A 13238-nucleotide genomic window follows, 5' to 3' on the forward strand; every position below is an offset into this window, starting at 1 on the left:
CACGTGTTTTGTGTTTACTTAGCGTAATACAGAACCAATATGCATATTTAACTAACGCAAATTTATTTTCCAGAGAATTCCAACACAACTGTTAAAATATGATTTAACTATGTTAACTACGGTATCTGTATTTCACATATGACTCATAGAAACATAATTACGTAGAAGTGTATCTTTTTTCTTTCTTTCTATTTGACCGACTGTTATCTTGAAAAGAAATATGAAGTCACTCCGTTCATGGATTTTCCAAAGTATTACCACACCCTTACAAAACATTAACCATATTCACACCTCTATTAGTATCTTGTCTAACTAAGAACCTTGCGCCCGTCTCACAAGGCAATTTTCTAAGGAAGAAGAAAGAAATACATTGGAAATGTTGTCTGTGTTCTCTCTCTTTCCTTTTCTTCTTCTTTCCTTTCAAAACCCAAGATCCTGGCCTTTGAAATATGAAAATGAGATATGTTTACATAGGATCATTGTTTAAAACCTTCCCCACTCTGTTTTGTATATATACATACTATATAAGATGTGAATACTATGAGAGTTACTTAATAGTTTTGCTTGTGATTCAGTGCTTTATAGTTTGGTGTTTCCTTTCAGTTCTGAAAGATACAAAAATGGTTCCATTTTCTAAGGTAAGAGTAATAATTTAATAATTAGTTCATGTTTTTATTTTTATCAGTGTATTTTAGCAAGCATTACACTTCTGTGGTATTCAAAGTATTTTATTAATTTAATGGTACTCCATTTGTAAGTGTTGTATTTGCAAGATGAAATCCTGCTAGAAGTTCGAACCCCAATAAGAGTTTGGTCCCATGTTTTTTCTTTCAAATCATATTTAGAAAATTGGAAGCAATCAGTCGAAATTATAAGAAATACAGGCGATGCTCAAATAAAATACAAATCTTATCGAGAAATAAAATATGGAGTGCCACAAGGCTTGGTTTTAGGTCCACTCCTGTTCCTACTATTTATAAACGATCTACCTAGCAAATAGATATGGAAATTGTATTCTATGCTGACGATAGTTCAGTTATTATCAAAGGAAAACATACAAAAGATCTTGTTAACAATGTACAGGACATAACAAAAAAAAAAAAAAACTTTACTTTTTGTTTGATGTTAATCAGTTGGTTTTAAACAATACGAAAGCACAATATATATATATATATATATACTTTTCCACTCAACACATGCTAAAATATCAATAAGACCACAACAAATCTAAAGGATACGTCCATACAGTTAGTCAACGAAACAAATTTTTTAGGCATTTTAGATAGAGTAGTCATATCGAAGCAACTATACATAAACTAAATTCAATGCTATATGCTCTAAGAGTACTAAAAGACATATTCACTTTAAAAGACTTAATGCAAATCTACTGTGGGTCCATATACCGGTACCCTATCATAAAGTATGACATCCTATTTTGGGGTAACGGAACTGAAAGCAAATCCATATTTATTAAAGAAAAACAAGACATCTGTATCATTACAAATTTACACTACACAACACCCTGCAAATCGTATTTTAAAAAAGTTAATAATATTAACAGTTCCGTCTATTTACATATATGAAACATCAGTTTTAAGTCTAACGCAAAATTAAGATGGGATGAAAGATCATTATTACAATACTAGAGATAAAAACAAAAAGTTTTACTTTATTAGATTATCACTGGTACAATAGGACACCAGATATGTGACAAATAAAATATTCAATGCTTTGCCCAATCACATAAAAATGGAGAAAAACTTAAATAAATTTAAACAAAACTTAAAAATGTATCTAATAGATAAAGAATTTTATAGCTTAGAAGAATATCTAGAAATATATGTGATCATATTATGTTTGTTTTATAATCTTACATAAATACTATGTATTTGTGAACTGAACCCTCCAAATACTATGTATTGTTAGATGGAGTAAATAAATGAAATGAATCGTAGTAGTGAGCCTCATCTATTACAATCTCAGTATTACCTGAGAACAAAGTGACTTCTAAGAAACACTAATGGAACATTGGCGACTTAGGGTAAAACAATGAGTCATTGGAAATTTAAAATTTTCCGGAAGATTTAGTTACCTTTCCTCCTTATGTTGTGCAAAGCTCACTCAAATTTACATTACACCTAAGATTTTGTCAAAAAGAAGAAAGAGAAAAATGGTCATCATGATTTTAGTGTGTTGCTAGCTCATGGATAGTCAATTTGTTGCTATTTTTAAACAATACATCTCCTTACTGCATGTTATTTTATATTCATTCTTTATGGAAAGCAATTAAATATTATTCTGGATATTACTGGATGTTATTTTATATTCATTCTTTATGGAAAGCAATTAATTATTATTCTCTACCACAAAAAGGTACAGGTAAAGTTAAGGATGGCCCTCATTCGGGATATAATGAGGAGATCAATGTTGGATGTGGATGTAAGGTATCTAATTTTCTTTTACTTCCGTACTTAATAGAATAGCCAGCACCACGCTTTATTATCATCTAACTTTGCAGATGTTCTTAGGTACATATTTTTACAGACATTGGAGAACCCCGGAACAGGTTAGAAATGAGAAATAATTAAATCTTCTTATCGTACCGTAAGTCACGTATAATTAATTTGAAAAGTGAGTATCCTAAAACTGATCCCTGTGGGACTCTCTAGCTTATTTAAGCAATAAATAAATTTACCTCTATTAACGCCAATAATTTAAATAAGGGGTCCTAAATATCTTTTGAAACAGAAAGTTCAAGCCTCGAAATCCATAGCAAGCTAATTTATTCATTGAAATATCGTGATCTTCAGAATTATATGCTATTCATACAGCACAAAATTTGAGTTCATAAAATATTTCATAAACATTTACAATCACAATATCTATGACACACTTTGTGTATTTAATTGCTCTAAGATCAAATTACGACTGATTCAATGTATTACATTTGTTTACATATCTTCATCTTGTTGATGGAAACCATCCATTAGGAAGACCTTGGCGCAGATGAAAGGACAATATTAAGATGGATCTCGCAGAAATAGGAGTACAAAGTAGAAACTGAATCCAGTTGGCTAAGGATAGAAGTCAGTCAAGAGTTTTTGTAAACGCGGCATTGAATTTCCAGGTTCCATAGACAATAGAGTTAATTAGTTAATTAGTTGTCTTCATTGTGCGAATTAGACGATTTTTATTGCGGGGGGGGGGAATTATGCCAACAGGACGTAGATTCTGAAGGTGCAATAATTCAAAATGAAACAATAATGCCTTACTCTCCTATATATATATATATATATATATATATATATATATATATATATATATATATATATATATATATATATATATATTAGGGATGGCCAATTCCGGAATTTTTACTTTCCGGAATCCGGAAAGTAAAATCGGAAAATTCCGGAATTCGGAAAAATTCCGGATTTCGGAAAAAATCCGGAATTCGGAAAAATTCCGGAATTCGGAAAAATTCCGGATTTCGGAAAAAATCCGGAATTCAGAAAAATTCCGGATTTCGGAAAAATTCCGCAATTCAGAAAAATCCGGAATTCGGAAAAATTCCGGATTTCGGAAAAATTCCGGAATTCAGAAAAATCCGGAATTCGGAAAAATCCGGAATTCAGAAAAATTCCGGATTTCGGAAAAAATCCGGAATTCGGAAAAATTCCGGAATTCGGAAAAATTATTTTTTCTTTTTGTAATCCTAAGAATTTTGTTCAAATGCAAACGAACAAATTTCCTTTTTGTAATCCTAAGAATGTATGATGCAAGTTAAGCTGAAACTTACATCCTAAAGTATACACTACTCAATCTTCCCATGGTTAATGAGATGTAGTCCAAAACTACGATGTACTCCTAATATTTAATTTTTGTTTTACTGTGATATTGTCCAGAGGTAAGACATATATCACACTGAGATAAACAACTTGACATATTGAAGATGTTATCATACGTAGTTTTCCAGAAAATCGTGAGAAACGATTTTTTATGAAGTTAAAATATGCGTCGCTTGTTGCCAGTGTGATGCAATTGATAACTTTTATGCTGGAATAGTATTATTATTATTATTATTATTATTATTATTATTATTATTATTATTATTATTATTATTATTAATCGTTTATGTACTGTAAAAGAAAAATATGAACCGTTAAGTAGTAGATTTTATCTGTTGTTTTTTGATATCTTCTAACAGTAATAACAAATTGCTTGTAAATACGCAATGATTATCAAGGACAATGGCATATTAATGTAAGGACTACTCTGCAGACTAGCAATAAACAATAAACAATAACAGATAAACAATAGTCCCCCCCAAAAAAAGTAACTAACTTGGGCACGTCAGAATGTTCGCGAGAATATAGGGACGCATTGAGACTAGCAAAAAACGTGGTGTTATTATTACTCAAAGGGCCGTAGGATGGAGGCATTAACGTTAATGTTAATGGCACCAATGAGCACTTACTTGCTCTAACGGTTAACCTCATTTTTGAGATGATTCTTAGAAGTGGGCGTGTTGGCATGCAGTTGGAGTACTAACGATTTGCGTCACTATCGAACACTAACGTAGCACTAGCGACGTTTAAAGTCGAAATTGGAATCTGACATAAGTGGCTTGTCAACTTCACGGACATTATATTTTCCTTGAATGCGAGAATTTTGCGCCCGGGAAATTTGCGCCCTACCACAAAAATAGGAAAAAATGCGCTCGCAATATATTTGCACTGGGATGTTTGCGCCCTACCCCAAAAAGAGGGGAAAATGCGCCGGCTATATATTTGCACTGGGATGTTAGCGCCCTACAATTCAACTTATTATTGCATTGTGTAAAGTAACTTCACTCGCACTTGAACTAGGCTTGCCTCTCATCGTCTCAGTGAGTTACTCCATCCGTTATAATATTCCGAACAAATGAAAAAAATACAATTTTAGTTCACTAAAGGGCAATCCATACAAATACAATTTTTCATTATACTACAAAATTTACAATAAACGTATAAATGACTGATATATAATTAAAACTGAAAAAAGGGGCCGTTGCCATAGAAACCACCGTTTCCATAACAACGAATCCCGTCACGGCTCATCAATCTAAAACTGATTGAGGGAAGAAAGAATCTGCAACAAATGTGATGCACGGAATAAGTCGTGAGTGGGAACCCTTCACCCCTGGTGGGGATATTCATGAAGCTATCAGCTTATGTCTAATTATATTGGACTATAATATCCATTTCTTAATTTCGAACATACTAGGTTCGATCGAAATGAGAAAACTTTTTATCGGACTTCTAAAGGAAATAAAATAAAATAAATAAATACATGACCGTGTTTATTACATATAGAATTCCCAGTCACGACCCCCTTTTCAGTTTTATTAAAAAATAGAAGAAGAAGATGAAGAAAGGAAAAGGAAGATAGAAGAGGAAAGAGGTAAAGTAAGAAGGTGATAAAGAGGAAACTGTTACTGGATATTTTGAGAAATATGGTAAAGGGAAAGTGAATAATTATCAAATTGGGATCATTTCCAATAGCTATTGGGTGAATATTTGGTATTAAGGTAATCAAAGGTAGACACATGTTAACCCATACATCCCCGACCTAGATCCATTTAACCCCAACTACCGAATTATCCCAATCTAGCTCTGAGATAGATGAGAAAGTTCAATTTTACCGTTTATTCAATATTTCCAGAAGTTCTAGACTAATATCCAATATTTGAAAAATGAACGACGAAGTTGATGGTATGTTAGAATCGACCACAGAGAAAAAAAAAATCAGAGTATCACATATTTGTCGAAGATTTTGACTTTCGCAGTTCTCACATGATAATCATTCGTTCAGGCTACTTCGGTCCTTTTTACTTCCTTCATAGAGCCAACTTAAATTAAGTTAGTATTAACATTCAATGACTTTAATTGCCAACTACCATTAATTATAATAAGTCACACATATATGTCAAAATAATTGGTGCACTTAATACTAAACCTACATTTCACTCACACACACATTCATACAGGACAATGTATACTTCAGGTTGTATTTAGTTGAATTAAACTAACCTAACTACATTTCTATAGACATTTATTACATTTCAATAAAAGAAAACTTAGTTTGACATAACAGGAAGAATTTAATACAAGAAAAGAATGTTTCATAAGCATGCACAGAAATCCGCTACTTTCAACAAGATCAAATAACACATTTCTCTTTCTAGATATATTAAAAGTTGGATTACATGAAAAAAAAAATTCGACAAAAGACGAAAGACAAAAATAAAGAAAAAAAATTCAAAGGTCAATATATTTAAGATTCAGTGCAATGAATACATATCATTGCGGGCAAAAGAAAGAAAAAAAATATATAATTGGTTAATCATTCTTTAAAAAAAAAACACTTTAGTAGCATTTTATTGAGTCTCTGTCCCAAGAGGAGACATTTCGACAATTTTATGAGTCTTTGTTCTCACGTCGATAATAACTCCTTTTTTTTTTAACTCTCTTTACGCACTGTGATTTGTGTCCATGAGAGTATTTAATCGTTTTTGTTTTAACTATAGACAAATAGTTGCTTCATATCACATATATATTTATATTTCTCATTTCGTCACTTGACGCACTTGATATAAAATTTCAAAGTTTATCAAGATTAAAGAAAAATTATCGAATCCAGTCATAGACATTGGGAACATATTTCCATATTCCTGTATTCACACTACTAAATTATTAACCTAATTTCAGTTCGTTGAATTTAAGATCACTATTTTTTTTTCTAATATAGATCGTGTAGTCAAAAGATTTCTAGTCACTGAATAGTTAGGTTTCCGATCGTAGGGGAAAGATTCGTTTCATAGTTTACTGATAGAAGATTCGTTGGTGGGGCGCACTGTTTCGTAGCTTACTGATTTCACTATGATCTCGCAAATAAATTTGGATAAGGATTAGGGTTATTTTTACTTTTCTTACGACCTGCTACTTGTTTTATTTACATGCAGTATTTAACATGATATTCAACTTTAATAGTTACAAACATCAATAACAACTCAACAAAATGTCATTTATTACAATTTACGCGGTAATGCTGTATATCACAAATAGTTGGTCGATATCGGGTGTCAAAAGTCTATGGCAACCTAACAAAACCAGGGTAAATACCGAGCCCTTTACATACATACTCGCATATATATATATATATATATATATATATATATATATATATATATATATTCATATTACTCAATATAATAAATTTCACTTTAATATCCATCGTAGTATTTCGTCGACATTTAATATCTACATAACCTTTTTATATTCGACAAGTATTCATATTTTATTGGCTCAAAAACAAAACAAAAACCCTGACTATCAAAATTCACTTTTTTCCCTCATAAGGTTGCAACATTGTATTTTATATGTAAACCCGATAATCAATAATCATTCTCAATTTACTAAAGATCCGCGTATAAAGAAATAGTTGGTGTTATTTAGTAAGTTGACATAAGAGGTGGAAATACAACAAATAGAGCAGGCACGTAACTTTTAAAACTATGTAAGTACATATATAGAGGTATATACAGAAAAAAAAAAACAATGTTATTCGAAACTAGTGGGCCCAAACTACTAATACATACACACTATATGATCAATCAATAGAAAGAAAAACCAGAAATCAGTAATCAATGGATATAATTTGTACGATCAATGAATAACAAATGTTTCCAGAAATCTGAAAGCATAGTGTACCTTCTCGTCAATTTCTCTCGTGGTGGATTAAATATCGCGAAAATGGTCCTGAGATGTGCTGCAATACCTCCACGAATTGCATCCCTCGATGTCTTAGTTAGTACATACGATCGAAATAAGTGATATGAATATTGTACGTTTTCATGAGTTTCAGAAACCGGGGGGGGGGAGGTTGAAAAATTAAAAAAAAAATCTCGAAGTAATGAAGACAGAGAGAGAGATAGAGACGAAGGAAGACGAAGAATAGGGGCGCCAAAGACTTAAGTGGGAAATAACTAACGCTACAAAGATAAAAGTCGAATTTCGCTCTCAACAAAATCCATAGCCAAAATATTCTTAACATGCCAAAAGGGTGGTCTACTCAAATACGTAGACTCAAGGAGCGCCCTGCTGCCAAGGATGCAAGTTCTGTGTCCATCAGATCCCAATCCCACAAGAGTTTGGTTGTAAGATTGAAATCCGATCCCCGTATCCGGCCCAAACCAGCAGGGTCCCGAAAATCCTCCGGAAGGTTAGAGACGGCGTTAATTTAGAATTTCAAAAGAAAAAAAATCATCCGACCTCTTGGAAACTAGAAGATTCCAGAATAGTAATGAAATTAGAGTAATAGCTAAGATATCCCTAATTAGAGTTTGCCAAAATAAAAAAAAAAATTAAATAAACTGAATTTTGGATCGGTGATTTCAATAACCAAACATCACCGATGGCTACCCCGCGCAGACATGCCACAGTCTGGGACGTCGTTAATTTCCCTCATCTAATTAAACTAAGAAAAGACATGAAAATACTTAAGGGGACTAGGGGTCGACGTCCGGGTACGCTAATGACATGAATATTAATTTAGTAGCAGTTGATTTAATCGGATAGTCCGAACTGAGTTATATGAACACTGCACAATAAATAAATAAGGTAAGCAACGAAAAAAAAAATCTCGGAGAGGCAATGAATGTTAAAGGTACAAATGACCGAAACCTGTACTTTTCGATGATCACAGGATATAGCAGTTGGTTTTCTTAATTATCATTTCTGTCACCCTTTAGAAGTAATTCCCACATGATGCTACCCTATCTATTGAAAGGCTTAAGATCCGGGGCTGTTATTATGAGGTACTTAAATGCGAAGTAACACACAATTCCCAAACTACAATTTACTATCCAAGTAGCAAACTCGGTTGGATGAATGTACTGGTGTAGAAGTCAAAACGCGAGAGATTTTTTTTTTTAGTAAACATATTCATATTTTCACTACATAACATACACTAGGCCTATCCATTTAAATATAGGTGTCATCATCTCATTCATATTTTATATCATATTATTAATATATCATTACATTCATTCATTATCTACTAATTTTCGCGCGAAGTAATATTTTACAGACACCCTATTTCATACATTTTACACGCAGGCCATACACATATTTACATTACACAGTAATAAATATATATAATTATCACAATCTATCACGCTCAAACTACTACACGATAACATTCATCGAACCACGTACTCTTTGTTTCGAAGCACCCAAATTGTATTTACTTCGCAGGTTTAAAAAAAAATCATACGTGTATTCACTGAAAGTTAAATTGTCAACGATTAATCTATTTCCAATTTGCTGATAAAACTAAAGCAACAATGGAATTTTTCTACAGCCACGGGAAAAGAGAATTTAATACTACATTTTGAAACAAACAGTAACAGCATATGGGCTTTACTTCTATTAAGAAAATAGGTATTCTTTATTTCAGTAGATATTTCAATTACTACTGGACCTAGCAAGCTGAAATTTTCAGTACAGTAAGATCTCATGCTATCTTATATGAAGGTATACTCATCTGAACCGAAAACCATGTCCACGGGATGTAATTTGAGAATAAATGGCCAAAATCAAACAACTTAAATCACTAAGTCATGCGATGTCGTAATGTCAACAAACAACTGATTACCGAAAACGAGCACTATGGCGCTGTAGTGGAGGCATAATTTACCGTGTACTGAAATATATACTTGTACTCATTAATCAGAAATTTAATATTTACTCTGGTTTATTTATGTTAGAAAAATGGAAATTAACGCATATTTATACACTGTCCTAACCGAAAATTCACACACACACAAAACTACTAACTACATACACCACTGTTAGTACTATACATAAAAACAACTAACCAAACCAAACATGCACCATTTAATTACATGCATGTTGAAGAAAGTAACCTAACATATTAGATTTAAAATACATTACTCCCTCGTCGGTATATACAGTCGGCTCTATTAAACTTAAAGGGGGGCAAAATGAGAAAGGTAACCCTAGGTCCAATTGACCTGACCAATTGTTTACATAATTATTGCCAAAGATTGATGCCCTGGGGGCACCTTAACGAGGTTTATTAAGGGACCCTTCCCCTGAAAGGGGAAAAGGCCCTAAAACAAATAATAACTAACCCATCCCCCCGCTAGAATTGGTTCAATTTGGAAAAGGGGATAGGAGCCCTTTTACGCTAGCTTAAGCTGCCATTCTGAGAGTTAACATTGCAAAACCTACTACATACAGACACTTAATAAAAAAAAAATCACATTTAAAATATACACTATAGAATATACGAAAACAGGTCGTATTTCCCCTAATCCCTAACTGAATTTGGAAGAAAAAGAAATAAAGTCACTATTTCACTGTCTATTCTAGCTGGGCAGCAAACATGGCTTCCTAGTAAACAGAACTGGATGTTTCACTAACTTATTGTTTCTTTACGAAAAATGTAGATTTTTTTCCTTTTTTTGGGGCTCCTACACAGCCTTCAATGTTCAACTATGAAATTAAATCAGATTTTTACCTGAATTCTATTAAAATCCTAGTCCTTTTACCGCAGATATGTAGGCGAAATTATAAGCTGCGCCTCGTAAGGTGTCTTCGATTATTCTGATAACATTGCGCCGAAAAAGCCAGAGGTAGGAGAATTCCTCCAATCAGAACGAAAACTTTAGCCGCGGAAATTACAAAGCAAATAGAAATTTGGCAAATCCAGATATAACCGGATCTGAAAGTGACTATGGACTAGTGAGAGGGGGTGAGGGAAAGATTAGGTATCTGACTAAATTCTACATTGGTCTGAAATTAAGAAAATTTATATCCAATGACGGAACTATGTTTCGGTATGACGTCAGAATGGTAAACCTTGTAACTATCCGAAAATGGGATTTACACTTAATCAAAATATAAATAAAATATATTATTCAGTGGGAATATGGTTACTAATGAAACCTTTGGATTCATTATATTTAATTCGAAGTAAAGAGAGTAAATAAATTGTGTAACTAAACCGAAATTGAATTAAAAAAAAAAATTACTAGGTACAGGGTGCGTAAAAAAAATTGTCATTACTTTCAACTGTAATGGTACATTACATAATTATTTATTAATATAATCAAAGAGTATAATTTAATCTACAAAAGGCTGTTTGGCTCTACCCAGATATCTCTGTTCACAATCCTTGCGAGTTGTTTGGCTTTTCAGGACACAAAATATAGAAAAGAAAATGTAAAGTGAATGTAAAATCAGTTCAGTAATATTATCAAGAAAACTATGTACAGTGTGTTTACTTGCTGGAATTACACTTCAAACACACAATTGCGTTCAGTCGTTCTTTCAGGAAAAATGTTCCGGGGGGCACATTTAGTATTCCGGAGGGGGGTCACTGCTGGTACTATTCTATTTATTATTATATTATAGACGTATTATTTTGGTCTCCTCCGAGGGGGCCCTCTGAGAGCTCTGAGGAGGCCAGTGTTCCCCCAAAATCATCTCTGGAAGAAGCAGTGATTGCGTTGATCCGTTGTGTTCTTTTGGCTTATATTGAAGTTTATTCTCCCCTTATATAGCCACAATGAAAATAAATCACAAATGGCATGGTTGTGGGGGGAGGATTGTTTATGCTGTAATGTCAGCCCCTCTGAGCAAATGCGTAAGCTCCAATAGGTTCTTTTATTTCGCAGGGCTCAAACTTTCCGGTGGAGGTACATCGCAGGCGCAATTTTCCCTGTTTTTGAGGTAGGGCGCAAATTTCCCAGACGCAAAATTCTCGACACCGTTCGAATGACCTCGGAAGACGATATCTTTTTCAATACTTTTTTTTATATTCTTTTACTCGAGATTTCTTCATAGCTTCTTATTAAAATACTTACTAATATATCCTCATTTTATTGTTCTAACCAATCAATATGGGTATGTTGTCAGTAAAATATTTAGATTGATCGAGCCTCTGGTGTGTAACCACAGTATTTCATATCATGCCCCCATTAGAAATCTTGGCTAAACGAACCAATATATGTTGCCAATAAAATAGTTTAGAATGATTGAGCCCCTGGTAAATAATCACAGTATTTCGTGACATATCCCCCCCCCCTTCCTATTACCATATTCTAGCTACGTGCCTGACTCAGCTAATTCTCTACATTCTTTACCAAGCACACATTTTCTAAAGCGGAAAATGCTCTCTAAATACCTAAGCTCATTATTTTCAGCAGATGCACAAACTGGGTAACATTCTATCTACATGAATGTTATATATGTCGATTACTGGAAACCGCTTCTCGCTATCTATTACCATATTTACTATATAATGATTAACGTTAAAACCGGAAATGGTTGATTTGTACTGTTTCCGGTTTGAATATTACAGTCATCAGGGAACTCGATTCTTAACTATTGACTCTGTACATCATGGCCAAAATTGATTGGTAATCCATCAGATAGTTCTTGAGACTGTTTGTTTCACTGACGGACAGAATGAATATATGGCTATAGAGTTTTGATAAGCTAAATTCGTTAATGAGTGATGATGGAACAAATATAAGAAAGGGAACCAAGAGTACCACCGGGAAAATTTTCGAACACAAAATTAGCCATCGAAAACCCACATGTCCTGGGTTAGAATACCATAGATGAAAACTCTACCACTGAGTCATCAATCACCCGCTTATTAGTTTTGTTAATTATTATATTAATATAAATTAATGAATGCCTGCTTATGTTAATTATTGAACAATTACATTGTATACTTCGTAAAGTCAAAAATTATAAATTTGTATTTACTGTACATATAGTGAGCGCAGAAAGTGTTCGTACACCTATGCTATTGAAACGAGAATGCCTGCGAAAAAGAAACAGAAAATTTAAGAAGTGTAATAACACACACAATATGAATAATGAAAACTAAGCTTTATGAATATATCAATAAAGAACCACAAAGACAAGTTTAATGGTCAGAAAGTAAATAAATTCCGTAGAAAATGTAGAGTAGACGCAAAAAGTGATCGTACACCTGACGCACAACTGGGGATCACTAGTATTCACCTGAGTATACACCTCTGTATAGCATGACGAGTAACAGAATGAGTTTAGTTGTGAATAGGAGTGAAGAAAACTGCACGGTGGGCTGTCGAAATGGGAAGCAACCGAACAGAAACAAATGAGGAGACAAGAAAAGTA

The 13238-nt window shown here is 33.2% G+C and overlaps 1 protein-coding gene across 1 annotated transcript in view; it reads left to right on the forward strand.

Annotated features, from left to right (window-relative positions):
* Positions 1 to 446: 446 nt before the first annotated feature.
* The window catches only part of LOC145662922 (uncharacterized), a 28217-nt gene continuing 15425 nt past the window's right edge, over positions 447 to 13238 (forward strand). The window contains exon 1 of the mRNA XM_081728929.1: positions 447 to 638. Within this exon, the coding sequence (XP_081585055.1) occupies positions 450 to 638 (189 nt within the window). The 5' untranslated portion in view covers positions 447 to 449. The remainder of the gene's footprint in view (positions 639 to 13238) is intronic.

The sequence above is a fragment of the Thermobia domestica genome, chromosome 10 (assembly GCF_964235325.1).
Source record: "Thermobia domestica chromosome 10, izTheDome1.hap1.1, whole genome shotgun sequence".
NCBI lineage: Eukaryota > Metazoa > Arthropoda > Insecta > Zygentoma > Lepismatidae > Thermobia > Thermobia domestica.